This window comes from Urocampus carinirostris, chromosome 1 (assembly GCF_059441175.1).
Source record: "Urocampus carinirostris isolate Australia breed hairy pipefish chromosome 1, RoL_Ucar_1.0, whole genome shotgun sequence".
NCBI classification, from domain to species: Eukaryota; Metazoa; Chordata; class Actinopteri; order Syngnathiformes; family Syngnathidae; genus Urocampus; species Urocampus carinirostris.
In genome coordinates, this window is record NC_142349.1 from 28,497,670 (window position 1) to 28,518,732 (window position 21,063).

The 21,063-nt window shown below is 39.2% G+C and overlaps 1 protein-coding gene across 2 annotated transcripts in view; it reads left to right on the top strand.

Moving 5' to 3' along the window:
• pdgfbb (platelet derived growth factor subunit Bb) overlaps window positions 1–21,063 on the top strand; it is a 30,732-nt gene that overhangs the window by 6,749 nt on the left and 2,920 nt on the right. For both annotated transcript variants that reach the window (XM_088354574.1, XM_088354584.1), the window contains exons 2-7: window positions 9,968–10,064; window positions 11,414–11,470; window positions 14,120–14,313; window positions 14,389–14,577; window positions 14,661–15,429; window positions 20,906–21,054. In XM_088354574.1, the coding sequence (XP_088210700.1) occupies window positions 9,968–10,064; window positions 11,414–11,470; window positions 14,120–14,313; window positions 14,389–14,577; window positions 14,661–15,429; window positions 20,906–21,039 (1,440 nt within the window). In that variant the 3' untranslated portion in view covers window positions 21,040–21,054. The remainder of the gene's footprint in view (window positions 1–9,967; window positions 10,065–11,413; window positions 11,471–14,119; window positions 14,314–14,388; window positions 14,578–14,660; window positions 15,430–20,905; window positions 21,055–21,063) is intronic.

Here is a 21,063-nt window from a genome sequence, read left to right on the forward strand (position 1 = left end):
GTGTAACGCGTGTGACGGTCAAACGCCTTTCTCCGCGTATGTACAGCGCGATTTGCCGAGCACACGTCAGTTGTGCTCGAGACGTCAAGGGGTGAACATGGATCCCCGTCACCGTAGTGACCTCGTCTTAATCCATTTTTATTTCTTGACATTTCTTTTCATTTCATAACAAGATAATTAAATAAAAATGAAAAACTATTACAATAATAACACATTGGCTTCTTCTTCGGTGCCATAGCTTGAAATCTTGACCTTCACGGGACTGTGGTTCTTGAGCGGTTATGATTTCTACAGCCCGGCTCGGCAGCTTTTATACCCGTGGTCCACACGCGGAAAGGACGTGGAACTGACCCGATGAGGAAGCGGAACAGTCGCCGGCGTCTGTTTTGCGGGCATACCACGAATGAACAGCGGGTTGGCCAATTTTGCGCATTTTCTACCGCGGGCAACCACGGGCAAAAAAAAAAATCGCAAAATTTTACCCGCGACACAGACGCAAAAGGCTCTGTGACCGGGCCCTTAAATGGAGCTGACATCGTAGTCGGCCATCTTGCTACTACAAAAAAAGTATTTTTTTTCTTTTTCTCCTAGCTTTTTTTTCGTCTTTCCTTCCCTCTATTTTAATCTTTTTCTTTTTTTTTACTTTGTTGTTTTTCTTTTTTACCATTTCCATTGTTTTTTTCTGTTCCCCTTTTTTTCTTTTTTATTCCTTTTTCCCTTTACTTTTTTTCTTTTGTTGCAAAAAGGCTCAGCAAGAAAGAAGAAAATGTTGTGGTTTGGTCACTTTAAGTCTCTGTAGTTTGTCTTCTTTCTGTTTTGCACTCGCTTTCGGTTGCACGGCATAAAACATCTAGTGGTCAAATAATACACACTGTACCTGTACAGTTATTGTTTATTCATTTGATACTGATTGATTTGTTTCAACATTAATTCTTAATATTTTTTTATGTTTAGATCTTATTTTGTGTATCATTTATTCAAATCATATTTAAAAACAATGTATTTTTTTTCAAGTTTTTTGGTGGAAAACCCAATTTTGCCCAACCTCACCCAAACACTACCTCCGACGGCCGTCAAGTCAATTGAGTATGAGACACCTGATGTAAACAGTGCACAACAGTCCAAATAACGAACTACTGTGAGGCATAACAGTTAAAATAATAAACTGGTACCCTATGCAACCTCCTTTGCAGGTGTCCAAATAAAAAATAAATAAATAACTTATAAACAAACAATTAACAAAAAAAAGGAAAAATGGTTGATATTACAGCACTGTGATTGGCTGTTAAGGTAGAGGTACAACATCATACAGCCTCAATAGTTTCATTAGTCTTCAGCGTGCATCTAGGGTAGCACACACACACAAACACACATTCACTTCTATTTCCCATTACTATTTGTGAAAAGTCACACGTGCGACGTAGCACACGTCTGCTGATGTGGTTTATAGAGCCCCCCCCCTAATTATACCCGATTAGATGTTCCTGCCTCTCTGCAGTCGTACCTGGCAATCCTCGATATGGCCAGGGGACGCTCAAGAGAGGCGGACCCTTGGTTCTACCGGGCTCTAGAAAATAAATGTTTTCAAAGGATTCTTTGACGTTTGTAAACGACAAATATATGTTAATAAATAATGTCAAAGCATGAAAGGGAATTTCTTGCCAATTAAATGTGCAGTGCGCACAGCCATGTGTGCATGCCAACAAAATTCCTTTTTTTGTATTTATAGTTCATTGTCAGACTATTATCAATTCTCGCTTCTGTTGTCATGATCTCATTCACTACCATGTACACTTACTTACAAGGGTGTTCAATTTTCTTTTGTTTCAAGCTGTAGAAAATCACACATTGAATTGCTTGGGATTTAATTCCACACTGAAATAAGTACCTGATAAAGAAATGTCGTTAATGTCATGACCAGTACCAATATGGGACCCAAATGCGTAACGTTTCACTCAATCCTTTATTAAGGGATTGGGGAAGTCTGGGTGAGAGGAGCCGGAAGCCCTCGCAAACAAAGCGTGGTCGGAGATCGGAACAAGTCGGGCAGCCGGGCTGGGAGACTGAGCGTGGTCAGAGATCGGAACAAGTCGGGTAGCCGGGATGTGCGGGAAGCCGGGGATCAGGGCTCGATACAGGAAACAGAATCAGGGCACGGGTAGCCGGGACAGGAGAACGAAGCTTGGATTGGGGATTGATACAAGAAACAAAATCAGGATACGGGTTGCTGGGACAGGAGAAAGGAGCTTGGATCGGAGATCGATACAGGAAACAGGTTGGGATCAAAACAACAGCCAGAGTCAAAAGTGCTTGCCTTGCATGCGCTGAGGTTCGCAGACGGACTGACCAGGAGTGAACGAGACTGGAGTGTTTAAATAGGAGGAGGACTAATTAGGGAACGAATGGCAGCTGTGACTGAACAACTGAGCGCAGGTGAGGGCAATTGGCAAATCATGACAGTTGAGTCACGAAACAAAATTACATTTTAATCAGTTTTTGTTGTACAGTCGCTGCCCGACCAACGAACGAGTTCTGGACAATCGTTCGTCAGTTGAATTTGTTCGTAAGTTGCTTCAATGCTATATTTTGTATGTTTATGGTTTATATAAGTATGTTAAAGGCTTGTATAAGTAACCTGTATTGTTTTTTTACAAAAAATAAATAAATAACATTTGATAAAATCATATGCTCTTTTAAGCTCAATAAAGTTAGGTTTTACTTCCTTTTGGGACTTGCGCGTTAAGAGGTCTTCCTCTGTGGTAAGGTGGCAGAAATAAAAGTGTTCCGACCATCTTCTCAAACGCATCACGCTTTCTTATTCCACTTTTGTTTCAAAAGAAATGGCTCGCCTCTTCCATATTGAATGGATGCACGAGATTTTGAACAATATAAAGGTCAAAGTTCTTAGCACGCTAGTGATACTCTACACGTTGTTATAATTACACACGAACCAGGAAGTAGAAGCTGGATTTCTTCTTCAGGATGAATGCTGGGTGACCTCTCACACCACCACGTGGCGGGAAGAAGCACTACAGTACTGTCCTCTACTCGGAAAATGGTGCAAACAATACAAAATCTAATTTACAGCAATGTACAGGTATTTTCTGACATCCCGAAAAAAAAAGATCATATCCACCGTTTTGCGTAAGTCGAATGTTTGTAAGTAGGGGAGCGTCTGTACCATACTTTTGAGCAATAAGCCACCATATTTTCCCAAGTTTTGAACCAATTATAAGTTGTTGCAATGCAAACACAAATATGCTTCTATTCATTTTTCAAACACAATTGCTGATTGTTAATGATTTTATCCTCCTCACTCCTTCATCATTGAACCAAGTTGGATACATTTGTAAGATGAAATTTGTTTAAGTAGATGCCTAGACTAATGTAGTTTCTCTTGGATCTGTTCTTTTTTAATCAAGAAAAATCTGAGTCATAATAGAAGGCACTGTTCAGAGAGAATCTGTTCAGTTACATTTAGAGTACAAAGAAGTTCTATACATGTATTAAACATCACATTTTTTCACATAGTTATTTGAGTGAAAATGGTTTATCTCGCTTGTTTCATTTAAATAGAGTGGGCGATGCTTCTATTATAAATAGGATTACAACAAAAACTCGAATTTTATTTATTGTCAGCAATAGCAGCGCAGTGAACAATGTTTTGGGGACTAAATTGTCTCTGAACCTGTTAGTCCTTGTTTTAAGGGAACTTTAGCGTTTACTGAAGGGTAGCAGGTCAATGAAGTGGTGGCCAGAATGGGAGAAGTCCTTTATAATGTTATTGGCTCTCCTGCTATCGCAAACTGAAAATCTCCTCCAGACTGGGCAGAGGGCAGCTGATGATATTTTGGACGTTTTTTTTTTCCCTCCATATGTTTTTTTGTCTGCTGCTGTGCTCCCAGAATGAGTTACATCCTAGAAAATAATGACTATAATGAGAATCCATCTCAGGATGTTTACACAGCTTGCTATTTATTTAATAAATTGTATAAATGGACCTTAATAGTATCACTTCAATTTGTTTAGTATCAGTTGATTAACTTTTGCACAACATTAGATCACATTTATTCCTAATTCGTAGTTTCAACTCTAAATTCAATCTGATTAACCTTGGAGACTGCCATTATATAGGAGCTGCCCTAAAATTGATATTTGGGTGTAGTAGAGTATTAAACTCAGGCCCTGCTGAGTGATTTCAGGACGATTTTCTGTTTTGTCCGTTCTCTGGTACCATAAAAAAGTGTGATAATGCGATCAAATCGAATGCCTTTTTGTATGTCACTCATATTGCTGGTGGTCTAATCGTTAGGAGTTGGTGCTCTTAATGCCGTGACCCAGGTCTGGATTCTGTTGTAACCAATGGTTTTAGTTTGTAGACTGAGACATTTTTCCACTAAACAATCAATACACAAATACAGTAATAAACTACAGGGAAAACTTGTGTATAACGTGCACCCGAACTTTGAGTTATATTTTGGGTAAAAAAAAAGTAAGTGCCTTATGTATAAATAAATATGACATTCATATGCTTTTAACATGATTATTATTGTTGTGTTTTGAGCAACTTCATTTTGATCGTCTGTATTTTTCTAGTTACAGAAGCCCTTCTTGTTAAATATTCATAGGTACAGTGGCTTGCGAAACTATTTGGCCCCCTTGAACTTTGTGATCTTTTGCCACATTTCAGACTTTAAACATAAAGATATAAAACTGTCTTGTGAAGCATCAACAATAAGTGGGACACAATCATGAAGACGAACACACTTTATTGGATATTTTAAACTTTTTTAACAAATAAAAACAAAAAAGTGGGCTTGCAAATTTATTTGAGGTCTGGACTTGGACTTGGCCATTCTAACACCTTGATATGTTTTTTGGTGAACCATTCCATTGTAGCTGTTGCTTTAGGTTTTGGATTATTGTCTTGTTGGAAGACAAATCTCCGTCCCAGTCTCAGGTTTTTTTGCATACTCCACCAGGTGTTCCAGAATGGTCCTGAGTTTGGCTCCATCCATCTTCCCATCAATTTTAACCATCTTCCCTGCCCCTGCCGAAGAAATGCAGGCCAGAACCATGATGCTGCCACCACCATGTTTGACTGTGCGGATGGTGTGTTGAGGGTGATGAGATGTGCTGCTTTTACGCCAAGCACAACGTCTTGCATTGTTGCAAAAACTTAGATTCTGGTCTCATCTGACCAGAGCACCTTTTTCCACATATTTGGTGTGTCTCCCAGGTGGCTTGTGGCAAACTTTAAAAGACACTTTTTATGGATATCTTTAAGAAATGGCTTCCTTCTTGCCACTCTTCCATAAAGGCCAGATTTGTGCAGTATACGACTGATTGCTGTCACTCAGCTGTAGACCTCTGCAGTTCATCCAGAGTGATCATGGGCCTCTTGGCTGCATCTCTGATCAGTTTTCTCCATGTATGAGCTGAAACTTTAGGGGGACAACCGATCTTGGTAGATTTGCAGTGATCTGATACTCCTTCCATTTCAATATTATTGCTTGCACAGTGGTCCTTGGGATGTTTAAAGCTTGGAAAATCTTTTTGTATCCAAATCCAGCTTTAAACTTCTCCAGAACAGTATCACAGACCTGCCTGGTGTGTTCCTCGTTCTTCATGATGCTCTCTGCGTTTTAAACAGACTTCTGAGACTATCACAGTGCAGGTGCATTCATACAAAGACTAGATTACACGCAGTTGGATTCCATTTATTAATGTTAGTCATTTAGATCAACATTGAATCATTCAGAGAGCCTCACTGAACTTCTGTACGGAGTTTGCTGCACTGAAAGTAAAAGGGCTGAATAATTTTGCACACCCTCTTTTTCGTTTTTTATTTGTTAAAAAAAGTTTAGAATATCCAATAAAGTGATTGTGTCCCACTTATTGTTGATGATTTACAAGAAATTACAGTTTTATATATTGATGTTTGAAGTCTGAAATGTGGCAAAAGGTCACAAAGTTCAAGGGGGCCAAATAGTTTCGCAAGCCACTGTATATCAAAACTTGTCAGCATCTATATAAAAAGCATGGTTTGTCCAACCTTGGCAGTCAACTTTATTCAATTAAAATTTTTGGCCAGCTGTGAATTTGACTTTGACATGCCTGTAGCAAAATATTAGCAGTTCCATTTGCATACTCAGAGGTGTCCAAACTAACAAAAGCAAAGGTGTTTGTTTGTATCCTTCCAAAATACAAGACACACTGTAAACTGCTATTTCCTATCAATACAGCTCTTCAACAATAACTCCAGGTTTTGATTCACAAGCCAGGTCCTTCGGAACACTTTTCCAAGCCCCGCTTGGAAATATTTCACGACAGAAGGCAGGGCAGAGAAAAAACCCACATGTCCTATAATTAACATCAGACACAATTATTCAAGCAAGCATGTTTGCTCTGTTGGCGAAGAAAGGAAATAATGATGACTCCTCTGGGGCATCAGCAGCTCTACGACGGAGATGCGAGCGGAATTGCAGCAGGAATTTCCCGGCCTGACTGTTTAGGATTGAAAGGGCAACCAACAATGCAGGAAATGGCAAATAGAAGAGCGGACCTGCTCACGTCGACTCAAAATACCTACTCATGCGTGGATGGCCGCTTCCTTTGGCTACAAGTGGAGTCCAAAAAGGGCAGTTTTCAGGCAGTTTTCACTAGTTTGTGCATATAAGATATTTTACTGCTGTTTCATTTTGCAAAGAAAAAAAACGAGTTTTGTAACAAGGAGTACGGGTGTTAAAAAACAAACACTATATTTTTTCATGCTTTATTCATTGCATGAAATGCATTTGCAAGTAATACTCGATGGAAATGTAGAATTGTTAAAAAAACTCTATTTTGATCAGAAAATTATAAAAACATTAAACAAAATTGGTTTCTTATATTGATAGGAAATTAAGCCTATATTAAAATTGTCTTAATATGTTAAACTTTCTATATTCGAAACCTAAACTACCGTATTTTCCGCACTATAGGGCACACCGGGTTATAGGGCGCACCTCCAAAAAATAGTTTTTGGTCCTATATCTTCCATACATAAGGCACACCGGATTATAAGGCGCTACAATGGGAATGTCGACAAAACAGTCAGATAGTTCAGTCCAACTTATTACCCCCTTAACATTCCGAAAGCTTGCAAAGAAGCAAATACGTGTCGTAGACACGCGCGGATGCGGTGTCCGTACGATGTCACTCAAATGCATCATTCCAAATATCATTCGGAAGGTTAAAGTCTTGGGATTCAAAAAATGCCAACCATTCCTTAGATTCTATTTTCTTTTTCGCTCGCAACTTTACTGTGCATATGACAATAAAAACTTGGAATTGAGTTTAATTTAAAAAAGACCCATCACAGAAACATCGTTATCACTCTGAAACAAGATACTGGGAAAATATATAGTAGTAGCTCACCGAAGTCGTTGCGTTCAATAATAATGTGCAACCATGGTACTCTTATATCCATGAGTGTAGTAAATCCAGGAGAGTAAAATATTTACAAATACAGAATAGTAAAAAATGTTTTCTCTATGCCGTAGTGAAACCCAACGTGTGATTCACATTCATCTTTTTCGGCCAATTGCAGGCTTTGTTTTGCCCCTTTAGCCTATGCGAGCCTGTAAATGATAAAAAGGATCCGCCCCCTTTACCTCCGAATAACTTTAGCCAATAGTGATCGATTCAAATGATGATTGACACATTGGCGGGGAATTAAACGCCGGCATATGTATCCCAGCATACACCGCGGACGACTTTGCCTTCGGGGGAAAATCTAGTCGGCGGCTGCTTGCCTTAGTTGCAAGACTTTGCGACTTAATATTGATCCATATATAAGTCGCACTGTATTCAAAGGCGCATGGTCAGTTTTTGAAAAAAATAAAGGCTTTTAGGTGCGCCTTATAGTGCGGAAAATGCGGTACTTTATAAATCCAGAATTGTGCTTTTGTTTGTGTGTTTTTGTATGTGACTTATAGGCGCCAAAACGACGGAACTGTATTTTGTGAAAATTTACACAGTTGTAATTTAGGCCTCCACGAGTGTTTTTAGCTAGGTTTCTTGTCAAGGCACCTCTCAGAAACACCATAAAAATCAATAAACCTATTCTTTCGCGTGCTCAGCTTTTGTGGGGTTTCGAACGCCCTCTCGCAGTCAAATTGGGTATTGCAGCCTCTGACATTTAAAAAAATATATTTCTTTTAATTTGCTTTTTTACCCTCAGACATTTTAACTGGACTTTTCTGCAGTGATGCTCACATCTTAACACTGTTACTAGTGTGATTTTATTTTTTTTCCTCGATTCTCATGTAAATATAAAATATACGATATAATATATCTTATTTTTCTTTTTTCCACTCAAAATGTGTTGCAGCTCCAGCTCCACACCCCTCTCCCAAAAAGCTCAGGTAAAAGGATTGAAAAAATCATTTGCAAAACAATTGCGAAAATTATTTGACTGTTAAAAAAGATTAATGCAACACAGTGACCCCATATTATCTCAAAAAGAACCCATGAGAGGCCAAATCCATGAAGTGGCAATTGTTATTTATTTTTTCTATGAAATATTAAAAGAAAAGAAAAAACGCATTTAACAGGCCCACACATTTATTTAACAAGTACAAATGTTCTATACTGCACCTCTAAACATGTATATAGCCACTCTTTTACCAATACTTACTCTCTTAGGGATATTTTAGCCAATCAGAAAGCAGAACCCATAGCATGATGAAAATCCTTAAAGCAGTGAGACCGTAAAAGTTGAACCACGTTATCGCGAGGGATTACTGTACACCAGTGGTATCCAACGTGGTGCACGTGGCCACCAGGGAGCCTCCTAAGAACAACTGAGAAACTCGCAGACATGTTCTGAACATGGCTCAGTAGTGATGGGTCACTGTCATTTTCTAGGAAATTGGATTTCTAACAGACATAACGTTTTATAAGTTGCCTTCTAATGATTACAACTCGATAAAACCACAGTAACAGTATATCAATAACAAAAGTTGTTAAATTAGAAATGTATATTGAAGTGGTAGCCCTTCGCACCATTTAGTAACAATAAGTAGCTCTCAGAGTCATAATAGCTGGTGACACCAGATGTACACACATTTACCTCTTGTTCAAACTATATGAACTTTTTAATATCAAAAAACCATTTGTTTTGGAAAAACATCCCTATTTGATTCTCTTCTTATTTATTTCTGAGCCACTCTTTCCCTGGAGCCCATTTTTGGGGTGTTTGTGTGGGCGTCCTAAGTGAGCAAGTGTCCCGACCCCATGTCTGATCCTTGTCCATTGGAAGCTGTCTTTTATTCCACCATTATCCCTCCTTTTTGACATGCGCCTGCCTCCCTTCTCTCCTCTTCTCTATATCATTCCTTCCCCCACTTCCTGACTTCTTCCTGGCTCCTTTGACCCCTAAATGTTAGCAGATGAGAAGACACAACGCCAATAGTCATTCATCCGGCTCTTAGTGACCATTGTGTGTCTGCTTTGGTTAATACTTGAGCGTCCCCAGCAAGACACCCACCCTCCCCCAGCGCCAACCCCCCCAAAGCCCTTAACTATTTCTACCATTGCAACCGTCACCCCCTTGCTCCAATAATGACCAGGGGGGTTAAACCCACTCTCAGATCCTAATTACAGCAAAGTGTGTTGCTCACATTTAGCTAAATACTGCTTATGCAAAGATTAAGCAAATGTTTATTTTTGCTTCTTTAGCAACAATGCCAAATCGTAAATTTGATCTCTAGATGTTCTTATTTTGGGGTTAGATCCAAGTTTCATTTGACTGTTTTGAGGTTTACAGCAAATAGATTAAATGTAAAAAGTATATTTCCACAAAGCTGACTGTGCTTGAATGCTTCAACCAAAACATTTCAATACATCCTTCCCCTTAAACTATTACCAAACTGTGTATTAAAAATGGTTGTCAATTAAAACCGTGCTTTTGTGTCTTGTTCAGGGGGACCCACTTCCAGCAGTCCTGGTGGAGCTGGTTAGGAATAGCCCCATCTCCTCCATTGAGGACCTTCAGTTGCTTCTTCTCGATGAGTCCGTAGGTAAAGAACTGCCCATTTGAATAACACTTCTTCAGCAATATCAATTGATCCATCTTGAGTCATGGGCTGCATTGGGTTTAAAAAATGGCAAAAGGGATGCAAGGAAATGTTTTTATTGTTTGTACATAATGATGCAATCTCAAATTCAATACATTTTTGCGGCATTTTTGTTTACATTCCATTCGGGCAAAAATATATATATATTTTTTACAAAAAATGGAAACAAGTATTTTTAGAATAGAAGTAACAATATACATTCGTGAATAAACACTAATGTTCAGATTTTTTTCTCTATAAATGGACATTTTGATCAAATTGGTGACGAGGTCAGAATTAAAGTAATCATTATTCATTTTAAAACACTACATTTGATAATATTCATTGAAAAAATTCAAAATGCAACAGAGCTAGTTCAGAAGCTTTTTTTTCATTAACTTTAGATAATTTTTTTGCCAGATATTTAATTTTTTGGGTACACAAGGGACATGTGTGACACTAAATCAGGGGTGGCAAACTCATGGCTCTAGAGCCGCATGCGGCTCTTGGCCAATAAGTATGCGGCTCTTTGCCTCATCATATTTTCTATATACTGTGGCTCTTTGCCTTGTTTCATGTTTAGTTTTTTGTGTGTGTATTGAGGGTGGACACTTCCCTTGAAATCAACACAAGAACAATACTTGTTGTATTGTAAGGAGAAGAGAGTGTTATGGGAAATAATGTTTTTGATTGTGTGTGTTTGTGTGTGTCTGTCTGTCATGGCAGGTCAGTGCGCGGTGTGGCTCTTTGACTCTCACAGTTAAAAATTTTGGCTCTTTGTGTCAAACTTGTTCACCACCACTAAATAAACACATCTTCATTTGTAATGAATTAAAAAAAGTTTTCTAAATGGCTGAAGAAGGATGGGCGCCGCCAGGCTGTACTTGCCCAAGACACACTTTGGCAAGTGGTGCCCCAATGACCCTAGTGATTAAGGGATCCAACCCAACCCAACCTAACACAACCCCCCGTTATATTTTTAACATTTTCGTTTGGCGGGCCAAATGAAAAATCTTGACCGGCCGCATGTAGCCCAGGGACTGTAGTTTGCCACCGCTGGACTAGACCATCAGCGTAGCTGCGAATAATCCCAATTGGGACCTGCACAAAGATACCATCATTTGCAGGAACGCAGTTTAAATTTTACTGAAAAAAAATGTATACTCACGCATGCACAGACATAAAAACTCACAGTTTTTATTCTACAGTATGGCAAATAGATTTTGTTTTCAAAACGCTTAAAAAGGTTGTGGTCAATTATCCTTGATGTTTGTGTTAATCATAGGCCAAATGTCTTTACCAATTTGTTTCAGATGATGGGGAGCAAAACCCAGCAGCAGATGGAGGTCAGAGACTACCAAGGAGCCTGGGTAAGACCCCACCCCCTCTTCTTTTTTTTAAACATGTGTCAATTGTGAAAGATTAGCTGGCTTTTGCCGCCAGCAAAGCAATGCATCACATAGTACGACTTTTCGTAAAAACCTATCAGAAAAGAAAGAAAGGAAAGTCACCCCCACTAATGCATGCATAGCAATGTTGTGATAAATGTGCTAAAGAAACTGTTAAGAGAAGGTCGAGGTGATGGCATGGAGGATTCCTGATTTTCCTCATGAAGCCGTAGTCTATCTTCATTAGGTTGCCACTGTGGGCCCTGATTTATGTGACAAGTGCACCATTAGTGACATGATAAAATCATCTTTATTGACCTTTTTGGGCACTCAGTTATGTAGCAGATGTCTCAAGTCGTCCGTGTAGCAGTAAGGTGTCCCTTACAAAATGCAGTTGCATTATCTTCATGCTCATGAATTAGTATAGAATTATTCTTATCACTTTTCTCTGTTGGTTTGAAATTGATCTGATGATCTTATGATAGAGTTGATTTTATAAATATTTTTAAAGGATCGCCTGGTCATTGTTTCATTTTTATGTTCAATAACTATTTGCATGTGTTTTAGGAAACAGGATTTGTTTTAAAGCTATTTAGGGTTACTCAGATGGTTTTGTGAGGCCAGTAACAGATTCATTTGTTTTTAGTTATTTATAATTGGGAATATTTGTTTTGAAATACAAGAAATCCTAAATACAAGTTTGACCCAGTAACGAAATTGTCTAGTACTGTATGTAGAGGGACCACTCTGTGTACAGGTTTAAAATAAAACTTTCCAAAAGAGCAATCACTTATTTCAAGACAACGCAGACGGAAAAGAACAATAGTACAATAAAGTGTCTATCAAAACAAACTGTGTTTCCTTGTATTGGTGTCATTGCTCTTACTTTAGATGCATTCTAAACAGCACATACTATGATTTCTAAATATTTTTTGGCAGTAGATACTTAAGACAAACATTGGTTGGATAAGTTGTATATGGTTGCCTTTCTCTTGAATTCCCGTTTATCTACAACAAAAACTACAAAAACACCAAACAGGAGAAAACAGAAAAAAGTTTACTTTTTCAGCCTAAGAGTATTACTGATTAATTGAGGCCACCTGATGAATTTACTGATAAGTAGACACTTAAAACAAGGAGATATCAGTGAATTTTGAACTTGCGTAGAGAACAGGTGAGGACTGTAGAAAAATCTTCACGATGCAAAATTCCAAATCAGTTTTAAAGGTTCTCTGCTGAGCCCTTTCTTTTAATTAAATCCCCTAGGAAACAAAAGGCAGATCTGCCCTAAAGGGTGTGGAGGTAAAAGAACAGCAACATTTTTGGACAATGGTGACAATGACGTAAAAAGTGCCTTGTCAAAATAACAAACAACCCTGGCATCCTATACAATCTGGCCATTATTAAAACAAAATACACTTATTTACCCCGCTTATTATTTAAAAACAATCTAATCTTGCATGTCAACCTTGATTACAGACGCTGCCCTACTTACGAACGGACGATTGTAAGTTGAACTTGTTCGTAAATGCTTCAGTGCTATATTTTGTATGTTTAAGTTGTATATAAGTATGTTTAAGACTTGTATACAACCTGTTTTGTTTTGTACTAAAAAATAAACATTTCATAAAATAATATGCTCTCTAAAGGTAAATAAAGTTAAGTTTAACTTACTTTTGGAAGATGAGCTTCAAAAGTTAGGCAACTTCCTCCTCCGTGGTAAAAAGTGATAGAAAAAAAGCGTTCCGACCATTTTCTCAACCGCATCAAGCTTTCTTATTCCACTCTCATTTCAAAAGAAACGTCTCACCTCTGCTTTACACTTTATCCATCTATCCATCCAATATCTGCACCGCTTATCCTCAGTAGGGTCGTGGGGGTGCTGGAGCCCATCCCAGCCATCCTCAGGCAGTGGGCAGGGGACACCCTGAACTGGTAGCCAACAAGTCGCAGGCCACACAGAGACAGACAACTCACTCGCTCATTCACACCAACAGACAATTTGGACCAGCCAATTAACCTAATATGCATGTTTTGGGAATGTGGGAGGAAACCGGAGTGCCTGGAGGAAACCCACGCAAGGACGGGGAGAACATGCAAACTCCACACAGGAGGTTTGATCCGATGACCTCAGAACTGTGTTGCACACGCGCTAACCGCTGCACCGCCGTGCTGCCTTTACACTTTACACCAACCATATTAAATGGATGCACGAGATATTAAACAATAAAAATGTCAAAAGTTCTTACTGCACTGGAGATACAGTATAGAATGTTTGCACATGAACAAGAGAGAAGAGGTGGATTTCTTCTTCGGGGTGGATGCTGGGTGAGCTCTCATAGTGCCACGCGCAGGTAGAAGCGGAAAGAAGCACTACAGTACTGTCCTGTACTCAGAAAAATGTGCACACAATACAAAATCCAACTTTTAGCAATGTCCGGATGTTTTTCGACATCCCGAAAAAAGTTTTTGGACCTACCGATTTTTGTAAGTCGAATGGTCGTAAGTAGTTTAGCGTCTGTACTTTCAGAATCCCAATGAAAACCTGTTGCTATTACTATTGCCTAGGTTCATGCGATTAGAGTAGTATTCGGCAGCCGAAAAAAACAACGTCTTCATGTGTTTCCTCAGTTGCTCAACCAGCCCAGCAAGCTGTGTGTAAAGTTCGCACGGAGGTGGTGGAGGTCACCAGGGCAATGTTGGATCGTAGCAACGCCAACTTCCTGTTATGGCCGCCATGTGTTGAAGTGCAGCGCTGCTCTGGTTGCTGTAACACCAAAAGCCTTCATTGCGTCCCTGTCGTCACGCACACCAGATACCTGCAGGCAAGCCAACCTAATACCTAAATTTGAAACGAAATTTTCAAGAAGATTCAAGCTACATTGTCTCACCTTCTGTAGGTCATGAAGATCGAATACATTCACAAAAGGCCCATTTACGCCAAAGCGGTGGTATCTGTGATGGACCATGTGGAGTGCCGGTGTCAGCCTGCTCCACGGCAGCCATCACAGAGGAGGAAATCTTCTCGACGGCATCATGGAAACAAGGAGCAGCATCGTAACCACACGCTCAGTCAAGGACGTGGACAGGTATGTAAAAAAACAAAAACACAATTGTACAAAAGACGTTCCTCGCTGAAGAACTGAAAATCGTTGAATTCTTCCCCCTTTAGGTGAAGGTACATAGCAAGGATGAGCTCCATCAGTGGGATGAGCTAAAACAAAACCAGGGTCCTATCCTTGTGGACCTCTTGGAGCAACACTGGAGCCCCAAAGGAGACAAATTCAATCAGCCCGCAGACGGCTACAGTCTGGCAGGAGCTAAAACTTCACAGTCTGAAGCCGCCGTTCTCGTTGGCTCACACTGGACAAATTACTCCTCAAACTTCCTTGAGACTAAAACCCAAACCAGTAATATGGAGCCCAAAGAAAAGATGTCAGAAGGAAGCAAGACTTTAACGTCTTCAGTGCACCATCTTGCTGGGAATGAAACATTACAAAATAATAAGGGGTTTGTCAATACTGGGGGACTCATTATTGAGGGACCAAAGGAAATGGATGACGGTTCGCAAAAACACCGTCCGTCTGGGCAGGAAGAAAAGTCAGTTTTTCTAAAGATGGTCACTCAAAACCCTGTGGCCAAGTGGAGCCCAGCTGAAGAAAACCGGTTTAGACCCACTAAAGAACCCAATCCGGACCCTCGGGAACAGACCAGGCGGAAAGACAACAAGACTCCAGAGGAAGCAAAAATTCTGAAAATTGCGGAGAAAATGTTGGAGGAGGAGAAAAAGGAGCTGCTCCGACTGCACAAGAGGTTGGACCACGAGAAAGAGATGCTGAAACTGCACCAAAGAAAACAAGAAGACGAGCAACGCCTACAAGGCAGGTATCATGATTCGCAAGCCTCGACGACAATGCCAACGACAACGACACCTAAGCCAGGTACAGTAGAGAAAATTCTCAAAAAGGTTTCATTGATAATGGAGATCAATGTAAACCTAAATCGTGACTAAATATGCTGCAATTTGCCTGACTGGCTCATAGTTGGGGTTGAACCTTTTTGACTCAAAACCATGAACGCAAAATATTTTCATTATTTTTGAGAGCCACACCATTTACTTCAGGAAAAATTCAACAAAACCACTAACCCGCTCTAAGGCTAATTGTTCAGAAATTTGTATTTCATTGTGTCACGGTTGATGAGTTCATCAAATCTATGAAATAATAATGCCAGAACCTGCGTCCCATATCAATAAGTATACCATTTTGTCTCTCTCCTGGAGACAGTTGAGGTCATTTTTGTCCTAAATAATGGTTTTCAAAACAAGATGCGGGCAGAGTACAGTTGTAAAAATGTCAAAAAATACGTCAAACGATAAAGAGGTATTTATGGAAGTGCCATATGTGTGCAGAGATCCACCTAACCCTACTGCTCACCCAATCAAATTACTCGCTTGCATTATCGGGTGTTAACAATTTGTTTTGTGGGTTTTCGTCATAAAGTGTCTCAACATTGAACACGCATTGTCTAATGGGCTTCCATATACAGGATCCCTTAGAGACATACAGCCAAAATGGGGTCTGTTGGTGTAACACAACGAGTGTAAACTGTAGTTGAAATTTTGCCCTATATATTTTGGATCACACAAGTCCTTTTTGTGTTGCTTCGGCTTCACCTACACTAAAATTTGAAAGTTATGGAGAAGTTAATTTTGGCCCTTATTTTGTCTTCAAGCCACATGTACCGTAAATTCCGGACCATAGAGCGCACCTGATTATAAGCCTCACCCATAACATTTTAAGGGGAAAACCGATTTTGTCCATACACAAGCCGCACCTGTATATAAGCTGCATGCACCCACATCAAACAAATACGAGATTAATCCAAGCCATACTTCAAGTCCCGCGATTGAAACTAAATGCCCTTCATTGAAGCACACGATCCAAAAATCACAGCCGCCAAAATGAACACAAAATGATATAGGTACTTAAAATTTGTTGCAGACCTGCAGATTCTGGGTGCCCGTTGATAGTAATCCAAGGAAAAAAAGTGTATATTTCCAAAGGTAAGGGTGGGAAAAATATATATCCATTATTGTCCGCCGTGTCCACAAAAACTCACCTTTACCGGTCCCCACTTTCCCATCAGCGTTGGCGTTTGCTCCGCCCCTCTTTTTCAATTTGCTTGTGCAGAATAAGTGTCTCAAATAAATACAAATAAATACATTACAAAAATATACAGTTGCAAATACATATTACACATATTTACAAAGAAAGACGGTACATCGAGAGAGTTTTCAAAGCTTTAATAATAATAATATAACTTTCATCCTAAACTGTGCCTTTTGGAGGTAGCCTCACGCTACTAAAAAGACGCTCGCTTACCTGCAAATTAGTCTGTTAAGAAAATAAAAGCCGTAATCGTAAGAATCGTGGCAGACCATCCGCTTCATCCTTCTTGATAAAGACGTCTAGGTTGTCATTCTCGAAGTCGGAAAGAAATTTTATCATGAGGATGTCGTTCAACGCTCCCTTGCTTTAATACACCCCAGTAATATGCCCATTTGCTTTTAACATAGTGGCTGTGTCATGAGCCTTATTTTCTGCAATTTGCACGATGAGGGTGTGTTTACGCTCATAAATTGTGATCTTCCTTGGCACATATATTCCACCGGTCTAAATTTTACCTCTCATACTTAAGTGCCGCTGGCGGCCTGTTACAAAAATTTCATAAATTGGCCGCCTCTCTGAATAAGCCGCAGGGTTGAAAATTTGGAAAAAAAGTAGCGGCTTATTGTCCGGAATTTACGGTACTCATGTAAAGAGCCACATCTGACTCACCAGCCACATGTTCCCAACCCAAGCTTTACACAGTTTTTTTCATCATTTTTTAAACCGAAACACAACATTTGCGAATATTTTTGTTTAGGGCACAGCCACCTTTGAAATATTTTTAACTGCAATTGTCAGTCGCAATTGAATGTCTAAGGGATGTTTTTTAAATGTTTAATGTAGATGCAACAAAAAAATATATAACAAAATGAAAAATAAATTCATAGTTGAGCAATAGGTTATTCAAAGCCTTATGTGCGAATCAAATAAGGAAGATTGCAAATGCTTTCAAGGACTGTCTTTAATGGTGCACAAAAATTGCCTAATGGATTTAGAATTACAGCCCTTAATGACATCAGGAAATATGAAGAAGTACAATTGAGAGGAGGCCAAAGTTGTGCAACTACGCAAAGTGCGATAAGTCATTTCTATTACACACAAGCTGTAAGTTAACATGGAAAATTTGAGGCATGCAGTCCCAGTTGCGTTGCTTCTTAAACAAAACTGAGCACAATAGTGCAAGCGGTTTGGGCAATAGACAAGTCATTGAGGCATCTCTTAAAGACTCAGCATGTTAAGATAGGGCTTGTTGCACTATGTTGCCATTAGGAATATAATGATCAATTTGTTGTCATTAATTATATGAAATTGTAATTATTTATTGTGTTGAGGTATCCTAGACCAGATACTAGACACACACGTGTTCTATCTCACACTGATTGAGAAACACTGCCTTAAAAATGTGTGTGGTATATATTAGAAGTGTGGTACACAAGCTCAATCATTGATTACTTATCGTCCTGCATCTAAAAATCATCTTTGGTTGCATTATACATTCCAGACCAACCTGTGAAAAAATGTATACACATTTTTGTTGCATTTATACATTTATTTCGAAATGTGTTCATCCACACTTTTTAAATCGAAACACTTTTAAAAAGTTTCAATTATTAAAAAGGAGCAAGCATATTGGAAAACCATACTGGCCATGTATGCGTTGCGAAGGGTTGGTATGTGTATTAATGGTAGGATGAAAAGTGGTGAAGGTGTGGCCAGGACACATCTAGCGGAATTACCGTATTTTCCGCACTATAAGGCGCACCTAAAAGCCTTTATTTTTTTCAAAAACTGACCATGCGCCTTATAATACAGTGCGCCTTATATATGGATCAATATTAAGTCGCAAGGTCTTGCAACAAAGGCAAGCAGCCGCCGACTAGATTTTTCCTCGTAGGCGATGTGGTCCGCGGTGTATGCTGGGATACATATGCCGGCGTTTCATTTCCCATCCAATGTGTCAATCATCATTTGAATCGATCACTATTGGCTAAAGTTATTCGGAGGTAAAGGGGGCGGATCCTTTTTATCATTTACAGGCTCGCATAAGCTAAAGGGGCAAAACAAAGCCTGCAATTAGCCGAAAAAGATGAATGTGAATAGCAAGTTTGGTTGTCTACGGCATAGAGTAAACATGATTTACCATTCTGTATTTGTGAATATTTTACCCTCCTGGATTTACTACACTCACGGATATAAGAGGACCATGGTTGCACATTATTATTGAGCGCAACGACTTCGGTGAGCGACTCCGGCTATATATTTCCCCAGTATCTTGTTTCAGAGTGATTTCGATGTTTCTGTGATGGGTCTTTTTTTTAATTAAACTCAATTCCAAGTGTTTATTGTCATATGCACAGTAAAGTTGAGAGCGAAAAAGAAAATAGAAACTCAGGAATGGTTGGTATTTCTTGAATCCCAGGACTTTAACCTTCCGAATGATATTTGGAACGATGCATTTGAGTGACATAGTACGGACACCGCATCCGCACGTGCCAACGACACGTATTTGTTTTTTTGCAAGCTTTCGGAATGATAAGTTGGACTGAACTATCTGACTGTTTTGTCCACGTTCCCATTGTAGCACCTTATAATCCAGTGCGCCTTATGTATGGAAAATATAGGACCAAAAACTATTTTTTGGGGGTGCGCACTATAACCCGGTGCGCTTTATAGTGCGGAAAATACGGTACTGATGGACTGACTGCCTGTCTGTCACTGATGTTTTTTTTGTGTTTTTTTGTGCTAAATGCACTAGCATTTAAAAATACAAATTTTACCGTATTCCACATTTTCATACATTAGTGATCCCTGAAGATGGTTACAGTAATCAAAGCAATTTCCACCCAAAACTCACAAACCTATATCACAATGTACAGTGAGAAACATAGACCTTATAACAGTGGCTCTTAACATGTCTGACTTCAGGACACACCATTGCAACATAATTACACACTTCGACCCAAATAAAGAAAAAAATAAATTTCTCTAATTTATGGAATGAAAAGATGGCAGTTTAAAACAGATATAGTGCAACATATTGACTAAGAAATAAGCCACCCCTTAAAAGTGCTTTAATTTAAACACTTACTGAAAGAAAAAGAAATCAAACCAACAAAATCACAATAAAATAAAATGTGGTTCCTCTCAAACACGGCGTCAATTGACTGAACAGGAAAAATAAATCAAGCGAGGCATTATTGCTATCCAAAGTTAAGTAGTGTATTTGACCCTTGGTGTTTTTTTCTAAGCATTTTTGCCATGGCAAAGCACTGCGACCCACTGAAAACGGGTCTGCGACCAACTTTTGAGTCCTGACCCACTAGTTTAGAAACTCTGCCTAATAACATAGCCCACAGATGTTGCCCTTTCCCGACGTAAAGAAAGCTAGATTACTGTTGACCAGCGTTTTTCAACTAGTGTGCCAAGACACACTAGTGTGTCATTAGATTTTGTCAAGCGTGCTGCAGGGAATAGCCCAATTTTGTCTTTACAAATAAGCCATTTCTAAGAATCTTTGCTTTCTTCCAGGGATCAGCCTAGTAATTCTAACACTCCATGTGGCAGCAGATTACTGTTTTTTATATACTAAATAAAATATCTGCTCATGAGCTCTTATAGGAAAACAAATAGAATAACCAATTTTGCTTGATGAAGCTGTCTATGATTGCACTGCGAACATAGCAAATAATAAATACAGAAATGATACATGAATCAAACACAGTAAGAATCTTGAGCATAGTTTTGCCCATTTTTTTGTTTCGAGTTTAAAAAGAGAAATAAGTTAGAACGTAGTAACACGTTTTTGTTTCCCTGGAAAGTCATTTTCGTTCATTTTAAGTTTTGTTTTGGTTAGTTTCTGATAAAAGCAGGAGAAAAAATATAGTCAAATTCAAGGGGCAGGTTTAACATATAATAAAATCCCCAAATATAGCAAAATGTGAACCAACAAATACAAACTGTTCACCCCCTAAGCCACAGTGACCACGAATGATAAAAAAAATTAGTTTAAAGTATTGAGTAAAACAAAACCCCTCAATAATTGTTTTTTAATCTTACATCCTTGACCGGTAAATTCATTGTGAGCTTCTGAAAAAACCTCATCCCTCAGGTTAAGGCACACTTAAAATGCCATCAATTTAATAGTCGGGCTCCTGTGAGAACGGTTTTTGTACCATGTGGCTCCTGAACTAAAAGAGTTTGACACCTGTCACTGAAGTTATCAATTCAATACGATCTCGTCCTGCAGCGGCAACAACATTGGCCAGCAAACAGCAACCGTCACCTCCAGTGGCGCCCAGACCTCCAGCGCATCCCAGAAAAAAGTTGCGGAAGAATCGAAAACGAATAAGCAAGGCAGCTATGAGAGCAATGCTAATGTAAAGCTTTAAAAGCCAGGTGAGTTGA